Source organism: Furipterus horrens, unplaced genomic scaffold, assembly GCF_987537825.1.
Source record: "Furipterus horrens unplaced genomic scaffold, mFurHor1.1.pri manual_scaffold_13, whole genome shotgun sequence".
In the NCBI taxonomy this organism is placed as follows: domain Eukaryota; kingdom Metazoa; phylum Chordata; class Mammalia; order Chiroptera; family Furipteridae; genus Furipterus; species Furipterus horrens.
In genome coordinates, this window is record NW_028327183.1 from 44,254,640 (window position 1) to 44,272,528 (window position 17,889).

A 17,889-nucleotide genomic window follows, 5' to 3' on the forward strand; every position below is an offset into this window, starting at 1 on the left:
GGAGGGCAGGGGTGAACAGCCCCAGACCTGGGGCTCAGGGGCACCCTCAAAGAAGGTGGTTCTCACTTTGGAAGCTGGGACTCCTGGCAAATGAGAAATTATAGATATAGGAGGTTCTCTACGATATCCCTGCTTGGGGTAAAACGTGCTCTCAAGGAGCACGGTCTCCAGTCACATGCCAGCCCGCACCCCTGGCCCCATCCACTGGGTCCCAGCCCACGTCCAACACCAGCAACCTCTTACAGAGCCCCAGGGAAATCTCAAGAGCAAGGCCTACCGCCCGCTGTGCCCAGCTCTGGGCCTTCTTCCTTTCCTCTGGACTCAACCTTCCCAGACCCTCCCAGTGACCCCTCATAGCCCTCTCCGCTCTAGTTCCCCCTCGAAGCACTAGCCCAGCTCACAACTCCATCAGCTACTAGTTGCCACCCATCAAAGGCCACAAGCCCCATGAGGGCAAAGGCAGGGACCAGCACTAGCCGGGCTGCGGGTCCCAGGTAACACATGGGTGGATGCTAGGCCTAGTCTGGGAGCGTCAGCACACTAGTACAACTCTAACTCTGGCCACATTTATCACCTCCCTTGCAGGCCTGGGGCAAAACCAGAACTGAAGTCACCTGAAGAGGCCCCCCAAGGGGCTCCCCACTTGGACAACACCCTTCCTTCCTGCACAGACAGAGCTCCCAACAGAGACCAGCACTCTTGGCCCTGGTCACAGTCATGGATGGGGCTGATTGGCTGCCTCCACCTAGCACATCAGTTCTGTCAACCCCAAGAAACGAGGGGGTCAGCAGGCCGCGAGTGGTTCAATAATTAATAAGATTACCAACAGCGTGTTAGTTACAAATAATGAGGAACTAGAGGTGGTGAATTTTCCAAACAGGGAACCAGGATCCATATCGCCACGCCCCAGGGGTCCGGCCACCCGGGCGGGGAGGCTCAGTAATAAATAATGGAGTTGGGGTCAAGGGGTCAGGGCTGCTCCTGCTTCTTCTTGACAGAAATCCGCTTCTTCCTGGCTGCCAGCATCTCATAGAAGGGGTCCACGCTCACGGCTGCCCTGCAGAAGGAGAGAGACCCCAGGGTGAGGGCCAAGGGGTCCTGGGCCTGGCCCTCTCCCTCCCCAAGAGCCCTGGAGCCCACGCTCACTGGATGGACTTGATCCACTCATCCTTCTCCTCCTGCGTGGGGGCCGAGATCCGGTACACCATGTGGTTCCCCTCAACCACTCGGCCATCTGCCTCCGTTTTGCAGGCTTTGATGAGCTGCCCCTTGTTGTTGGGGATATAAAGCTCAAAGCAGTTCTGGGGAGACACCGAGGAGGAGGAGTGGTGGGTAAGAGCCAGCTTGAAGGCCAGAGGAACCCCCACTGTGTCATGAAGGGATACAGAGGGGGTCTTACCGGTTTCCGGGGGTCGTCCACCTCACGGATGCTCAGATTCTCCAGGGGGATGATTCCTCGGGGCTCCTTGTCCTGAAAAAGCAGGCCGGACAGGAGTCATAGGCTTTCTGGTCCTCACCCCACGCTGGGCCTCCCTCAGACCCAGGAGCTCTCCCTCAGGCCCCCGCCCCCAGGACCCAGCATGCAGCCCAGCCCCATCCTCACCGTTGTGTACTCAAAATAATAGAGGCAGTTGTCTGTGAGGATAAACCAGCGCCGCTTCCACGTCTTCACCCGGCCCCCTGAAAGGGAAGGAGGGGGAGGGGGCCCGGGCTCAACACGGGGGGCAGGGCCTCTGGCAGGGCGGGAGGGCAGTGAGAGGCGGAGCAAGTGGGGGCAGGCGGGCCTAGGACAAAGCAGCGCGCGGAAGAGACAGACAAGCAGGGCCAGCGCGCGTGGGCCCCAGTGGTCCACCCCCGGCGCGGGGCCTGACCCTTTCTAAGCCTCTGTCAGCCCAGGGCCCAGGAGTCTGAGCCCCCAGCCCCTCTCCGTGTAGTGTCAGGGGGCTAGGACGGCCGTGTACCTACCTCCTGGGGCAGACAGCAAGAAAGCAGGCAGGACCAGGCGAGAAGGGAAGGCAGAAGAGTGGGGTGCCCCCAAGAGCCGCAGGCGACAGAAATAGGGTGGGCGGGGGAAGGAATGCACGGGCGCAGGGCAGAGACAGAAACAGCCGAGAGAAACACGCAGAGGAGGGAGGGAGGGAGAGAGAGGGAAGAAAACCAGTTACATCCACATGAGGGAGGATCGGCCTGGCCCTCTCCCTCCCGGGAAGCGGAAGGTCCTGAACCCCAGCGAGGCGGCCGGGAGCACGTCTTTCATCGGCGCCCACTCAAGCCCGCCCCCGGGGCATGTGCCGGCCAGCAGGGCCCCCCACCGCTGCGGGGACACATCTCTCCCCTGGAGGGAGGTCACCCCCACAAGGCAGAGGACAAAAGCCCTGTCCTTGGCCCGAGGTGGGCTTGGGGGCTCATGTTGGCCGCAGCACAAACTGGCTGTGTGACCTCGGGACAACCTCTTGCCCTCTCAGGCCGCCTTCCTGCTTCTGTGTCCCCTGCGGTGCCCGGGTTAAACAGTGATAACGGCTTCTGGTAACCATGGCGGGGACTACAGCCACCACCAGGCTCCCCTGCCTGTATTTAAGAGTCGCCTTTTCTCTCTGATGGCCACAAAGCAAAGAGAGGTGCTTGGGTCAGAGATCTGGGTCCAAGGGCACCTCTGCCCTGTGGCTCTTGGATGGTGAGTGAACCTCAATTTCCTCATCTGGGAAACCGGATTCCTGCTGAACAGGAGGGTTCGGAGGGGAGCTCATTCCTGGTGAGGGTGCCTCTCCCCACTCAACATACCTCCCTGCCGGGCACCACTGGCCTGGCAGACGGCACCCCTCCCCCACCAGGTACCCGTCCACCCAGCATGCCGGCTGGAAGGGGTGCGCACTATTACGTGCACCCGGACCCCTCTGCGCCCAGGAAGGGACCTGCTCCGGGTGCTGGAGAAGGACGCCCTGCTTCAGAGAACAATCCCACTCGGGAAGGAGAGCGAAGGGACTGAGGAGCAAGGCTGTCTTGGTCCCGCTGGGCCGAAGCCTCCTCTGCCCCCGCCACCCCCGCTGTCCCCACTGCACTGTAACTCCTCCGCTAAAGAGCCACAGCTAGCACTCCCGCGGCGCCTGCCATCGCCAGGCTCGGCCCCGAGCCGGGAGCGCCGCACTGGGGCCACCTGGGAGCCTTCGCCGCGGCTGATGGCGCCGCTGCCCCCGACAGCCCGACTTCGGAGCCCAGCCACCGGCGTTTTAGGAGCTCCTGCACGGCTCTCCCACGCAGCCAGGGCAGAGAACCACCCCAGTTCTCAGGAAGAGGCACCGGCATGACCCCTGCTCCCTGACTGCATTTGCTGGTGCCGCCCCGCCCACGCCCTCCGGGCCAGAGGCCCGACCCTTACGCACAGAGCCCGGCGCACTCAGTGCTCCTCACCCACACATTTATGGAGCGCCTCTGCGCCAGGCCCTGAGCCCGGGCCCAGCACATAAGCCTGATCATCTCCTCGGCCTCACCATTCAAATGTGGGAACAAGCTCAGAGAGGTCAAATCACTTGCCTAAGGTCACACAGCGTGTGTGAGGAAGCTGAGTCCAGAGCCCAGGCCCACTAAACGCCCCCTGCAGAGGCAGCCAGCGGGGTCGGGAGGGCACGTACCCAGCTTAAGGAGCCAGCCCTCTCGGTCCGGGTTGAAGAAGGTATGGGTCAGATCATTCCCATCATCCTCCGGGATCTTGAAGGGCTCATTTCGGATGCTGTCGTAGAGGTTCTGCGGGGCGAGGGCCCAGTCAGTAACTCCGGGCCCGTGGGACCTCCCAGGGCTACTTGGAGGTGGGGAGGCAATGAGACCACAGATGGGACAGCCCATGGAGGGGGAGGGGGAGGCGAGGGAGGAATGGGAAGCAGAAGGCAGAGGAGTAGAGGGAGCTCAGGGGAAGAGAGAAAGGAGGAAAGACAGAAAAGATAGAAAGACGACACAGTTACAAGAGGCTGTTAAGTTTTTAAAGACAGAGAGAGGTGCAGAATGAGATGGACCAAGACCCTGCAAGTCAGAGGGCCAGAGCCACAGAGAAGAGAAACAGAGGCAGCTGGAGACAGAAAGACACGGTGTCCGTGGGAGGGCAGTATCCCAGGTGGACAGCCCGCGCACTGGGAGGCCCACGGGGGAGGGTTCATGGCAGGAAGAGGACAAGGCTGAGGGTCTGTGGGGACGGAAGAGGGGCTCTGACCCTGAGCAGCTCCTCAGGCAGGTCTCCGCCCTCGTTGATGCCCCGGTTCATGGCCACAAAGCGCTCTAGGCCCGGCTTGTCCCTCACGTTGGGGTTGTGAAGGCTGGTGTTCAGCATGATCACAGCAAAGGACAGCACGTAGCAGGTGTCTGTGGCACAGTCAGGTGGTGATGACATGGGCATGTGGGCCCCTACTGGCTCCTGCCCCCAGTCCCCAGGAATTCAGATCCTGAGCCCCCTCCCCAAGCCGGGCCCCAGGAGTCCAGGCCCACCTGTGGACTGGAAAACCCCGGGGTTACACAGGCAGTATCGCTGGGCAAAGGCTTCCATCATCCGGTCAATCTTCTGGGCCTCTCCGGGGAGGCGGAAGCTCCACAGAAATTGCCTGGGTTAGAGAGGGGCCCGGTGTGGCTGCCAGGACACGCAGAGCCCCCTTCCCACACACAGTCCCTGTGTTAGGAACCGGTCAATAAGAATGCCAAACTTGCGCGGCTGGTGTGGCTCAGTGGGTTGAGCACCGGTCTGTGAACCGAAAGGTCGCCGGTTCGATTCCCAGTCAGGGCACAGACCTGGGTTGCGGGCCAGGTCCCCAGTGGTGGACACACGAGAGGCAACCACACACTGATGTTTCTCTCCCTCTTTCTCCCTCCCTTCCTCTCTCTCTAAAAAGCAGCTGTTTCAGGTATGGACATGTGCTCCAACCTGGCCAGTGAGCACTGCCTATGGGACTTCTGGTGGATTTAAGGAAAGTACTCTTTCTGCTAAGGTTGCTAAACATGCCCAGAGGCTGCCAGAGACTTCTGTTATCATGTGGGAGGAGGGCCTCCAAAGGGCAATGTCAACACAGTGGCAGCATAACCAAGAGACAGAGAAAAGCGACCTTCTGACACCGTTTGAGCACCTATGCTGGAAGAAGGCTCTACCGTGGGCTTGTGTGTTACACGAGGCCTCCGATTCCCTAACTTCGTTTTTGTTCTGAGTAGGCAGCATCACTTGTGAAGAAAGGCCTGACGGGTACAGTGCTGCCCTCCGACCCAGGCCCTCTCACCTGAGGGCCTGCACCAGGTTGAGGTCGGTGAACTCGTGCAGATCCACAAAGGCATGGAGCACCGCCAGGTTCAGCTCCTCCCTGGGAGGAGAGGGACAAAGTCACTCACAGAAAGGAGTTTGGGACGGTGGCAGTGGACAGAGCTTGGGGGAGGCTGTGTCACCACTGCTGCACCCCAGCTGCCTCCGCACCGCATGTGGGTTTTGGCCTGGCCCTGTCACAGCCTGGCACCAGGGCAGGGGTCCTCAGAACATGCTCTTGGGAGGCCCATCTGTTGCAAGAACCCTGGTTTGGCCGGCCCTTGGCACAGCTGGGAGAAAAGCAGCAAACACGTGTTCCACCTACTGCCACCTCTCTCAGATAATCCCCAGGTTCCTCAGGTGTCCAGAGATGGCTCCCAAACCCCCCAGACATCTGTGGACAGTCCCCATACCCCAACTGTCCAAAAATAATCCGCACAATCCCAGATGTCCAAGGACAGTGTCCACACGTTCCGGATGTCCACAGGGGTCTACAGAGGGCCCCACAGAAGGCTTCCAGACACCAACACAGTCCCCACATACCTCAGATGCTCAGAAAGTTCCACACACCCTGATGGCCACACAATCCCTAAGCACCCCACACACTCACAGACGGTCCTGTGTACCTCAGATGTTCAGATGGTCTCCCCACACCCCAGGCAATCACAGATGGTCCCCAGGTTTTCGAGACTTCACAGAAGGTCCTCATGCACCTTAGGTGTCCAGAGAGTCCCCACACTCCCAACATCCGCAGATGGTCCCCATACAATCCTCATGTCCAGTCTCATGCACCCCAGACATTCAGATAGCACCCATACAGCCCGCGGTCCACAAAGGTCCTCATGCTCTCAGGTGTCCACAGGGTCCCTGTGCACCTCAGATATCCACTGATGATCCCCATACTCCTAGCTGTCCACACAGTTCCCATGTGCACCAGCTGTCTACACGTGGTTCTCACATTCCCACGCCACTCAGTTTTCCTCCACTGTCCCTAGTCATAAATGGATGGTCCCCATACTTCCCAGATGTCCATGGAAGGTCCTTACGCCCCCCAGATGCTCACAGACAGTCCCCAGTTTCCCCAGTGACTCAGGCTGCCCCAGGCCCTGGTGTCAGTCTGTCCTGCCGCAGTCCAGTGGGAGGCTAGTCTATCAGGGCCTCCCCTTGGTAGAGGCGCCAGCAGTAAGGGCGGGCGCTGGACACAGGGGGCTGTGATGAGGGGCCCAGAGGGGCTGGGCGGGATCTCACCTCTCCCCCAGGTAGTCCCCGATGGCTGTCTTGTTCAGGCCCTCGCCCTTGTACAGGAAGCGGGCGATCTCCTCAGGTGTGTTCTGCAGAAGTTCGTTCTCCACCAAGAACTGGATCCCCTAGTGGGTGGGGACCGGGTCTCAGCGCTAACATGCTCAGAAAGCCACTCCCACCACCTCCTCAGGCCTCAGCCTCCAAACCCACCCGATGCTGACAGAGCATGGCCAGGTGTCACTTTCAAGCTTCTCACAGGTCTTTAAAAACCACTGCTCTCACCTCATAGCCTTTACACCTACTATTCCCTCTGCCTTTGCCTGGTTAATTCCAGCACCCAGAGCAGGGGCTCAATGAATGTTTGCTGACTGCCTGAACAAACGACATTGCTTGGGGCAGGAAGAATAAAATGAGAAACTTAGTAAACAGCAGTCCTCAAGAACGTGAGGGCCAAGCTCCAAGCTGGACTCTGGCCTTCTCTGGCTCTCCCAGCATCATGAGGCCCTCCATTACAGCTCTATCTCACTCGGATTGTGGTGACCATGTCTAGGGTCGAACACTTCTCTAGATCCCCAGCATTGCTTAGCAGCGGGGGAGGCCTGAGGCAACGGGTATAAAATGAATGACTGAACGAACATATCTTTCCTCCACCTGGTGAACACCGACTCTTCCTTCAAACCTGACCTGAATACCCCCTCCTCAGGGAAGCCCTCCCTGACTGCACCAGGCTCCCTCCTCAGTGTCCACAGCTGTTGTACCTCCCTGTAACGGCAGTGGTCAACCCTCCTTTGTGCACATCACTGTAAATGTTCCCTACCAGACATGAGCTCCTCCTGAAACTCTAGGTGGCACCAGAAGTGGGTCCAGAAATATGAACAAAAGGGGGAAAAATGATCTCCCAGGCAGAAGACACAGCACAAGAAAGGTCAGAAGGCTGGAGAACTCGATTAATGTTCAGAGAACAAACTGACAGCCAATATCTAAATCCAGGGATTAGGACCAAATCCATCCACCTAAAGTAGGCCTATAACCATACTTCTGGAACCTGGAGGTGCTAGAAACCCCACTGGGATGTCTGCCAGCCTGACTCCAACACTGTGGCCCCAAGCACCTTCTTGGGGTCCATGTTGAACTTCTTCCTGCCCATTGCCATCTTCCGGTTCCGCTGCAAGGTCTTACTGCAGGGGTAGAGAGAAAGGGGATGGAGGATCAATACCTGGGTATCCCTGTCACTGGCCTGGCACCATGACCTCCAAGTTCCCCACCCCAGCCCTCACCTGCCCTCATTGGCCTCCAGACCCTCCACCTCGCTCATGGCTTCGCTGAGCTCCTCCCGCAGGCGCTGGATCTCCACCAGCAGCTCCTGCTTCCGCTGCCGGATATTCTCCAGCTCCATCCGTTCCTCTGGGGTCAGGTCTGGGGGCTCTGGGGGTCAGGGGTTGGAAGTCACTTTTGGGGCCTGGGAGCCTGTTTTCCTGTAATCTGGGAAATTACAGGGCTGGGGGGCGCATGATTCCTAGGTTCAGGGGGAGGATGAAGATGAGGGTCGGACCTCCTATGTCTGCCAGCAAAAGGGGCTAGGGGCCTGAACTCTTAGGTCTGGGGAAGAATGGGATGGAAGCCTGAACTGTTCGTTCATTACTTGGAAAGGGGCTGAGGCCTCGGTTTTCTGCTTCTGTTCCTGGTGATGTAGCTGGGGGCCTGGGTGTCAGGACTCCTGGGTCCATGAAAAGTAACTATGGCAGGGGAAACTGATGATAGCTTGTTAAGAGTTGGGGAAGGGGGCGGGGCAGCAAAGGCCACGGTTTTAGTGCGATCTCTGCAGTCCCAAGACTTCTCCCTCACCCCACCGCCTCCACAATCCCCCCCTCCCTGCTCCCCGCAGGCATTGGGCTCGCCCGGCCCCTCCAGGGGGAATGGTTCCGCCCGGCCTCCTGGATTCCAACGCTCCATCCCGCCCCCTCCCGCCGCCGCCGGAAACAGGATCGGCCCAAACAATGGCCTGGAACGCCCCGCTTTCGGGCCCCGCCGGAAGCCCATCCCGGGCCCCACAAAAGCCAGACAGCGATGACGGTATCAAGCAGCTCCGTAAAGCGCGCGCCAGGAGAAACGTTTGCGGTGGCACATTCAGTACGAATGGCTCCATCCGCAGCAAGCCGGCCCCACCCCTTACCGACCTACCATAGACACCGTCCTCCATGGCGGCTAGGAAGGCCCGCGGGGAGTCCGGGGCGGTCCCGCCGGTCGGGCCTGGATCCGCGTTGGCCCGCGGGCTCGGGTGAGCCCGCTCAAACGCCCCGGGAGCCACCGCCGCCTCCTCAGCGCCAGTCCTCAGCGCTGAAAAGACTCTCCCTTCGTCTCCCAACCGCCCCGCCAGTAGGGACCGCCCCTCGTTTTGACACCGTCCAATCCACTGCCTGCCCTCTCGTCTGCGCCGTCCCCGACACCAAAGGACCGTTCTCCAAGACCAATAAGCGCACAAGGAGCCGACGTAGCGGGGTCCGGCCAGAGGTAGACGATCTGTGGGGCCAATCGGAGTGCGGGCCGGGAGCTGGGCACCGCCTCCGAAACAAAAGAAGTCACTCGGCTGGTTTGCTCGCCTATGAGAAGCCTCGGAAAGGGATTGCACGGCCCTGTGACTACGCGGGAGCGTAGAGGCCTGCGCCTGCGCAAGGGCTACGGACACTTGGATACTTGTTCAACCGAACCCAGCCGCTACTTATACGTTGCTGGGGGTCGGTACTTTGTTAGTCTTGTTGCCAGGGGGCAGGGCCACAGCTGTGGGTTGGTCCCGTGAGCCACGCCTCCTAGCGATTAGGCTGCCTTTTGGCGGCAGCGGTTGCCGCGCAACCGGGAGTCGCCTTGGCATATCTTGCTTTGGCCTCCTTTCACCGGCTTCTGGCTTCTCCGATCTCCAGACCCTTTTCTTACCCACTCCGATCACCCTACCTATCCCAGCCTCTTCAGAGTTAAGAAGTGGTGGAACAAAGACTTATTCTTTATTTTAAATGTTACGCTATTTGGCATCTGTCAAGGAGAATGGGACAATAGGGGAAGGCCAAATGCAGTGAAAGCTCAGGCTCCGGCCTTCCTGGAGCCTCGTACCTCAAGCCCTTCCCTCTCTCCGTAAAACTCCTCCCCTTATTTTAGCACCCTCCCCCTATGACAACCCCCCTTTCCTCAGCACCCTCCCACCTTCCCCGATTCCTTCCCCCCCTTCTCAGAGTCCTTTCCCTCCTCTCCAGCTCGCCTCACTTCAGGTTTACTCCTCCTCTCACACTCCTGCTCTTCTTCTTTTTTAAGATTTTATTTATTTATTTTCAGAGAAAGGGGAAGGGAGGGAGAAAGAGAGGGAGAGAAACATCGATGTGGATCGGTTTCCTCTCGCATGCCCCCAACCGGTGTCCACGCCTGCAACCCTGACATGTGCCCTGACCAGGAATCGAACCGGCAGCTTTTTGGTTTCCTGGACAACACCCAACCCATTGAGCCACACCAGTCAGGGCTCTTGCTCTTTTTAAACTCCTTCCTCTCAGAGTCCTTCTGCTTCTGAAGCCCTCACCCCACCCCAGCTTCTCATTCCCATTTCTTGCGGCCAAAGCGGGTGCAGGATCGCGGCCAGAATGGAGAACTTGGGCACCCTGTCATGGGCAGGTCCCTACTTGGGTCTGAGGTGATGTCTGGGCCCCGTCCTCATTTGCTGTCCCTGGGGTAGGCAAGTGGGGACAGATTCAGGGCTAGGACCCGGTTAAGCTGACAGATTAGACATAGAGCTTCCTAATCTCTTCGCTGACCTTTGTGAGTGGCGCAGGCTCTGCCCTCCCCAATGGAAACCCAGGCTGTGCCAGCCTTGACCTCACTCTCTCTCCTTCCAAACAGAACTGTTTTCCTGTCCCTTCACCTCACACTTAACATCCTTCTCCATCCCTAATTCCATTGCCCCTAGGGTCTACCCCAGACACCCTGAGCTGGGAGAGCAGCCAGCTAATTAATCCCATCCGGTTATTACATGGGGATTCTGAAGGATAAAGGGAGGTGGGGGGCCAGAAAGGGGGACCTGGGTTAGTGCAGCACTTGGCTGATGGGCAATGGCAGTGCCCGCCCTCTGTCCTGAGACACAGGGGTGGGAACATGTCCTCCTTGGCACTGGTTCCTTCTGCGGCTGGCTCCCTGCCTGCTGGGCACTTAGGTAGATAGAAGCATGGGAGAAGAGAAGGCCAGGCCCAGAAGCACACTCACAGACACACCACCGGGGCTCCCAGGGGTTTAATCTGGGGGACAATCTTCCCCCCTAAACACAGACTTTCCCTGGCATTCAGAGCTACCTCCTTCCCCTGTCCCCCAAGCTGGACCGGGGAGGAGGTGATTCCCGCCCTTCCCCACGGCCCACACGACACCTCGCCTGCTCTGTCATTCAAACACCCAAGTTCAGAACAGGCCTCTAAGACCATCTCCTGTCCCAGCTGCCCTCAGAAGGCCATGTGTTCCAGCACCAGGGGGAGCAGGGAGATCCCTAAACCCCTCACCCCCACTTCACCCTCAGTGAAGTGAGGAATCATCTTGCTGGGAAGGCCCTTGGAGAGCTCAAGTTCCGATGCCCCATTTTTACAGACAAGGAAACTGAGGCGAGGAAAGAGCAGTGATTTGCCCAGAGTCACACAGTACTAAGGCGGAGTTGGGATTTAGAGCAAAGCTTCTTGAATTCTTATACAAGACTTCATTCCAATTAGCTCCAGCTCTGTTTCTGATGCTTCTGTAAGAACCATGGGAAAAAAACAGATAGCTATCTATATTTATATATAATACACATATTTATGACATCTTTAAGAAATAGATATCACTAGGTATATGATTCCAGAGCATTGTAGACCTACCAGCCTTGGGCCTCTCCCTTCCTTTGCCCAATAACTAGCGTTGTTACCCACAGGGTCTTTCCTGGGCCCTCACCTTCTAGGTCAGCCCAGAAATGCTGCCTGTCAAGTGCTGAGTCCACCTCCTAGAACTTCCAGATTTTGATAGTGGACAACTCTGGACCCCTGAAGCCTGGGTTTCTTTTTGGCATTACAGAACTACAAAGAAGTCATCTAGAATCGCCACTCCTTCCTTGACTCTGTGAACAATCTAGAGCCACAGAATCTTGATTCCTTTGGACATTATAGAATGGCACTTAAAGAAAACAACAACCTGTGGATCATTTGAAAGCACTGATTATCCCCTTGCTTCAATGTTCTACAGCCAATGGTCTGGAGTTACATCAGGAACTCCCAGTCCACCACTTTAGTCCTTCTAGACCCATAGACTCTCCATTGTTTTGTGCATTTTAGAAACGTAACTCTTTAGTTTCTGGAGTAGTTCTATCTGCGTCAAACCTGTTCTCAAACCACCAGTGCTTGTCTCTGTGGTCAATATAGATTCGTAGAATCTCAATACATGGGCTTTCTGGAACCACAGGTGTTCTCTTGACTTGCAGTCAACACTCCTTGTTTTTGGTCAATCAAGATAGTCCTGAATCCTCAGGGCATTCCATAACTTTCTCTCCTTAGTTGGTCTAGAAAAAATGATGTGCTACTTGGTTGGCTGAGTAAAGAAGCAACAGTCCCTTGAATCTTAGGTCAGTCCAGACCTATAAATTATTGATCTCCATTACTGCTGACTTTCTCTCCCAGAGACCGTCTATGCCATTGATTCCTGACCCTGCTCAAGCCATAAGAATCTAGAACCACCAGTCTTTGCCTCTTGGGTGGTCCAGAATTCTGGTTTCCTTAGCTCTGGTGAGACTCAAGAATCTGGCTGATAAAGGGGTCTCAGGAAAGAGCACAGAACTTGGAGGAATAAAGATCCAGTCTGTCCATGGTGGGTCCACTAGCCATGGCAGAACTTCACCGGCTAATAATTAATCCAGCAGCCCTGTCAGTCTTGGAAAACACCTGGCCCCATCCCAGGAGAGGGCCCGATTTCTCCATCTTGCTACCTCTGGGAAGGGGATACAAATGGGGGGACAGCAGCTGGCATCATGGGGGCAGGGTCAGCGCCGAGGTTGGTGTGAGTCCTCGGGGGCTGGCAGCCCCATCTTCTAGCTCCGCCTCGTCCCCCTCATTGGCTTCTTCTTCCTCCTGACAGCAGCTCAGAGCAAGTTCATTCTCATAACAAAATGCAGCCAGAGAGCCAGGGAAGCTAGACTTGGAGCTGTGGAAATCCCGCTCTGCCCGTTCATCCAGCTCCTTGGCGCTACAGACTGGTGTCCCTGGGACTTCATAAGTGCGATGGAAGTGGCGATAGTCAACCTCATACTGGGAGCCACGCTGAAAGAGGACTGGCTCAAAACGATGACCCCAGAGCAGCTCACCAGGGAGATATGAAGAGCGACACTGTGTAGTCATAGCTGTGGCCTCAACCATGCCCTCAAGAATGACCACTAGCTCAAAGTCAGCCCGGGCCAGCTCAGCACGTCCCAGTTCATAGAGGGGACTGGAGGAGTCGATCTCGTGCACGATGGTGATGGGAGACACAAGGAAGATGCGATCCGTGCCACCATCAAAGCCCACGTCCACGTCCTGGTGGTCCAGCGGTATATACTCACCTTCTGGGGTCACACGAGGCTGCAGCAAAAGACAAGGGGCCAAAGACAGCATGAGCATCGAGATGAAGAGACAGAGATGGCAGTAGAAAGGAACGGAGGCGCAGAGAAAGAGGAGACGGGCAGGGGTGAAGGTAGGGTGGGTAGAAGAACCCAGAGCGGGGGATGGTGACCCAGAAAGAAAGGAGAACAGAGGCATGGGGGAGGGCAGAGAGACCCAGAGATAGAGAGGCACAGAGACTCAGAGGGTTTGAGGACAGAAACCCGAGGGAGAGGCAAGGGAGAGAGGAAGAGAGCGACAGAGTGGCATTGGCATAGAAAAGCAGAAATGAAGTGAAACAGATGATAAGAATGACATCCAAGCGGCAATTGGAGAAGAGGAAAAGAAAAATGGCTTCCAATAAACGGCCAGAGCACAATAAACTAGGATGACAATCTAGGTCTGACATCCTGTGTTCCACCACTGCTTTAGGCTAGTCCCTGGACTCTCCGCAGTCTCCCACCCCCAACCCAACCACAAGCCCTGCATCCCCTTGTGTATATGGGTGCTTGTGTGTGGTGGGGGTGAGGGCATGTGGTCTGCACACCAGGTACTGGCAGTTTCACCACACCTACCCATTGGTGCACACCCTCCTCCCGGGCATGTCAGTGCCCCACAGACTTCTGGGATAGACAATATCCCTGCCAGGTCATGAATCCTGATGTCTCAGTCAAGCAGGAGACAGAGGTGGGGTGTGGCACCCATTCTCTCCCACCTGTCTCCCAGAGACTCCAGTCACTGCTGGGAGCTGCAGTTCCCACCACCACCGTCCCCTTCTCTCCCAAGCCCAACCTCAGCCCAACGTTAAGTGTCTACTTGGACAAGGGCAGCTAGCCCTAGAATTTGGGCAGTTTGACCACAATTCTAGAAACACTCGTCGGCAGCCGTCCGTCTCGAGAGACGATGGTGTAGCTTCTTAAGAGTCTATCTGCACCGCCGAGAATGGCTGTGCGGTCCGACTCAGGAGTGACATGGTATCTGTCTCCTCCCGTGTTGAATCGACATCTTGTGATGACGCTGGAGTGTCCTCTCCAGTGGAGCTGAAGCTACAGAGCCTGGGCAGGGTGATATGGAAGGTCTGCTGTTGCCCATGCAGCAGACCCCCCCTCTCTTCGCAGCTGAAGGGTCCAAGGGAAAGACGGAGTCAATACAGCTTGGCTTCAGGTGTGCCGCAGGAGTTGCCGGTGTTGACTACAACGTCAAACCGCCTTAGGGACTCCGGCTCCGGATTTTCTGTCGGGGTTTACTCCCTTAGCCTTTCCCCTGAAGAGGTATGCCGCAAGGCAGCGGAGGTTTTTTGGAGTCAGAGTTTTCCTTCTCTGATGTGCCCTGACTGGAAGATCGAACCAGCGACACTTAGCTCGCAGGCCGACGCTCAATCCGCTGAGCTAAACCAGCCAGGGCTATCTAGAAACACTAAGGCACGTTTATGCCGAGCGTGGGAGGGAGCCACTGGGAGTTGTTTTGTTTGTTGCTGAGAAACTAAAATTCAAGTTTCCCAACCCTGGTCCTGTACTCCTCCAAGCAGGAGGCTGGTGGGAGAGACTGGGCCACTGAGGTGGGGAACGAAGTTTTCTACAAAGGCTGCTGGACCCCGTGCCCAGAGGCCATGGAGCATTGTGTCCCCTGGCTCTGCAGCTGTGACCTGTACCCCATCCTGGGACCTGAGTCTCCCACAATCCCACAGTGACCAGGCCTCAGGTCATAGACCGCTGGGAACTGGAAATCTGAGTGGTGATTTACATCACCCGCAAAACTACATATCCTCAGACCACCAATCCGGGTACACTCCCTGCCCCCAGAGGCTTCTGGGAATTGTAGTTCAGAGCCTTTACAGGCCAGGCATGACCCTGTCACGGTTTAGATTTCCCACAATCCCACGTGTGTATGGGGGGGGGGGGTCCATCTTCAAGCCCTTTATGTCTCAAAATCTGTCTCAAGTCTAGGCCTTCAGGAAGAGGTGGTCACAGTCTTCTCTCTTGGGTTCACATCTCCCACAACGGCTCCCGGACTTAACTGCAGGCCACAGGGAAGCAGGACGCTCCCTGAGAGACTGCTGGGACTTGTAGTCCACGCACCTTCCAGGGTTGATGCATACCTCGCCCTCCGGCCTACACCTCCCACAATCCTTCGGGGTCCCCCCAGCGAACAGCCCCTCCCTGGGAAGGTGGCCTCGCACCTGCAGCAGTTGGGCCCGCACGTGGGCCTCAACGAGGTGGCTGCGGCGCAGGTTTCCCACGCGCCACATGAGGCAGAGGCGTCGGTCACGCAGCGCCACGACAGCGTTCTCGCTGAAGACGAGAGTCTCGTTGCGCTTCTTGGGCTTGGCCATCTTAGCCATGACGGCGCCCACGACAAAGGCGTCGAGCACGCAGCCTGTGATGCACTGCAGCACCACGGCGGCCACAGCAGCTGGGCACTCCTCGGTGACGCTGCGCACGCCGTAGCCGATGGACGTCTGAGTCTCCAGGGCGAAGAGGAAGGCGGCCAGGAAGCTGGCCACGTGGGAGAAGCAAGGGGCAGGCGGCGGTGCCGCGGCCAGGTCGCCGTGCAGCGAGGCGATGAGCCAGAAGGCCAGGCCGAAGAGCAGCCAGGAGGCGAGGAAGGAGCAGGAGAAGAGCAGGCACATCCAGCGCCAGCGCACGTCCACGCACGTGGTGAACAGATCGCTCAGGTAGCGCGCACCCTGGCCACCCAGGTTCACGAAGCGCACGTTGCAGTGGCCATCCTTCTTGACGAAGCGCCCGCGGCGCCGCATCGGGAACAGTGCTGGCGCCCACCCATTTCGGCACAGCCCTGGCCCAGCCTCCTCCTCATCGCCCGCCCTGCTGTCCCCGGACTCCAGGGCGCCGCTTAGGCGGCGCAGGGCCCTGGCCAGGCCCATTGAGCGGGGACGGCCCCTCCACTTGGCCTAGTGGGGGGCGGACGCCCCAAACCTGCAGGGACAAGAAATGGGCAGAAATGTCAGAGGTGCCAGGAATGGATGAGCATGCTCTCTGGGCCTTAGTGGCCTCATCTGGCAAACGGGTGGAAGGATGCTGCTCATCTTGAAAGTCAGAACAGTACAACATCAACAACAATGACAGGAATACTTGTAACGACAGCAACAAAACTGCAGCCATAACAATACCATTGCAGCAAGCGCCATAAAAATCAGAGCTGACACTTACTTACACAGTGCCAGACACTTTTGGGCACTTTATGTGATTTTCTGTATTTGAGCCTGACAGCACTGTAGACAGTATTATCCCCATTTTACAGATGAGGAATCAGGCACAGAAATGTTGAACTTGCCTAAGGTCACAGCTGATTAAGCTTGGATGTGAGTTCTAGCAGTCTAGCTCCAGAGCCCAAACTCATCATGACTGAGTGGTCACTTCCTCTCAACATGGAGTCAGCATTGGAAAATGAGCTGGAGCTCTGAGGTCCCTGTGATTCAAAAACAAGCTCAGGGCCCTGACTGGCATGGCTCAGTTGGTTGAGCATCAGCCTGCAAAATGAAAGGTCACTGGTTGGATTCTGGGTCAAGGCACATGTCTGGGTTGTGGGCCAGTCCCCAGTTGGGGGCACACAAGAGGCAACCAATCATTGTTTCTCTCTCACATGGATCTTTCTCTCCTCTTTCTCCCTCCCTTCCCCTCTTGCTAAATAAATAAAATCTTAAAAAACAAACAAACAAAAAAAACAGAAAAACAAGGTCAGAAAGCACAAGCAACAAAAGGAAAAAAAAGATAAATTGAACTTCATCAAGCTGAAAACTTGTGTGCTTCAAAGGACACTAACAAGGTGAAAAGAGAACCCACTAATGGGAGAAAAGAGTTGCAAATCATATAGCTAAGAAATTTGTATCTAAAATGTATAAAGAATCCTTACAACTCCATAACAAGACAACCTAATTTAAAAATAGGCAAAGGCTCTGAATAGATATTGCTCCAAAAAAGATTTGCAAATAGCCAACAAGCACATGAAAAATATCAACATCATTAGCCATCAGGGATGACTAATCAAACCAGAATACCTACTTACAATGGCTATAATATTAAACAGTATATAAACCAGAAAATAAGTGTTGACAAGGATGTGGAGAAACTGGCACCCTTGACAGTCTGACAGTTCCTTACATGGTTAAACATAGCATTGCCATATGATCCAGCAGTGCCGCTCCTAGGTATTTCCCAAGAAATAAAAAGTGTGCACACAATACTTGTACACAAATTTTCATGGCAGCACTATTCACGGTGGGCAGAAGATGGAAACCACCCAAATAGCCAACAACTGATAAGCGGATAAATAAAATGTGGTATTTCCACACAAGGAAGTATACCCAGTAGTGAAAAGAAATGAAGTACTGACACACATTACTGCATGGTTGAACTTTGAAAACATTATATTAAGTGAAAGCCAGTCACAAAAGACCACATTGTATACTGTGATTTATATAAAATGTCCAGAATGGGAAGATCTATTGATTCAGAAAGTAGACTAGTCATACCTAGTCTAGATGGAAGGATTGGGGAGTAGTAGTAGCCAGAGGACATGACGTTTCTTAATGGGGATATACAAGTGTTCTAGCCCTGGCTGGTGTGGTTCAGTGGGTTGGGCACTGACCTGTGAACCAAAGGATCGCTGGTTTGATTCCCAGTCATGGCACATGCCTGGGTTGCAGGCCAGGTCCCCAGTTGGGGGCTTATGAGAGGCAACCACACATTGATGTTTCTCTCCCTCTCTCTCCCCCTTCTCCTCTCTCTAAAAATAAATAAA

General features: G+C 56.1%; 2 protein-coding genes across 2 annotated transcripts; both read right to left on the reverse strand.

The window, feature by feature from the left end:
• Positions 1 to 797: 797 nt before the first annotated feature.
• On the reverse strand, positions 798 to 8,913 carry CYTH2 (cytohesin 2). Its single transcript, XM_090258983.1, has 12 exons — positions 8,693 to 8,913; positions 7,789 to 7,936; positions 7,623 to 7,689; positions 6,518 to 6,636; positions 5,250 to 5,330; positions 4,474 to 4,586; positions 4,202 to 4,350; positions 3,630 to 3,741; positions 1,604 to 1,680; positions 1,400 to 1,471; positions 1,147 to 1,301; positions 798 to 1,057 (listed from the first exon to the last, which is right to left on the reverse strand). The coding sequence occupies exons 1-12, from the start codon at positions 8,709 to 8,711 to the stop codon at positions 970 to 972; spliced, it is 1,200 nt and encodes a 399-aa protein (XP_090115109.1). The 5' UTR covers positions 8,712 to 8,913; the 3' UTR covers positions 798 to 969.
• Positions 8,914 to 11,311: 2,398 nt separating this feature from the next.
• Positions 11,312 to 16,076, reverse strand: KCNJ14 (potassium inwardly rectifying channel subfamily J member 14). Its single transcript, XM_090260567.1, has 2 exons — positions 15,308 to 16,076; positions 11,312 to 13,110 (listed from the first exon to the last, which is right to left on the reverse strand). Exons 1-2 carry the CDS (start codon positions 16,010 to 16,012, stop codon positions 12,523 to 12,525), a joined length of 1,293 nt encoding a protein of 430 aa, XP_090116693.1. The 5' UTR covers positions 16,013 to 16,076; the 3' UTR covers positions 11,312 to 12,522.
• Between the last annotated feature and the right edge of the window lie 1,813 nt (positions 16,077 to 17,889).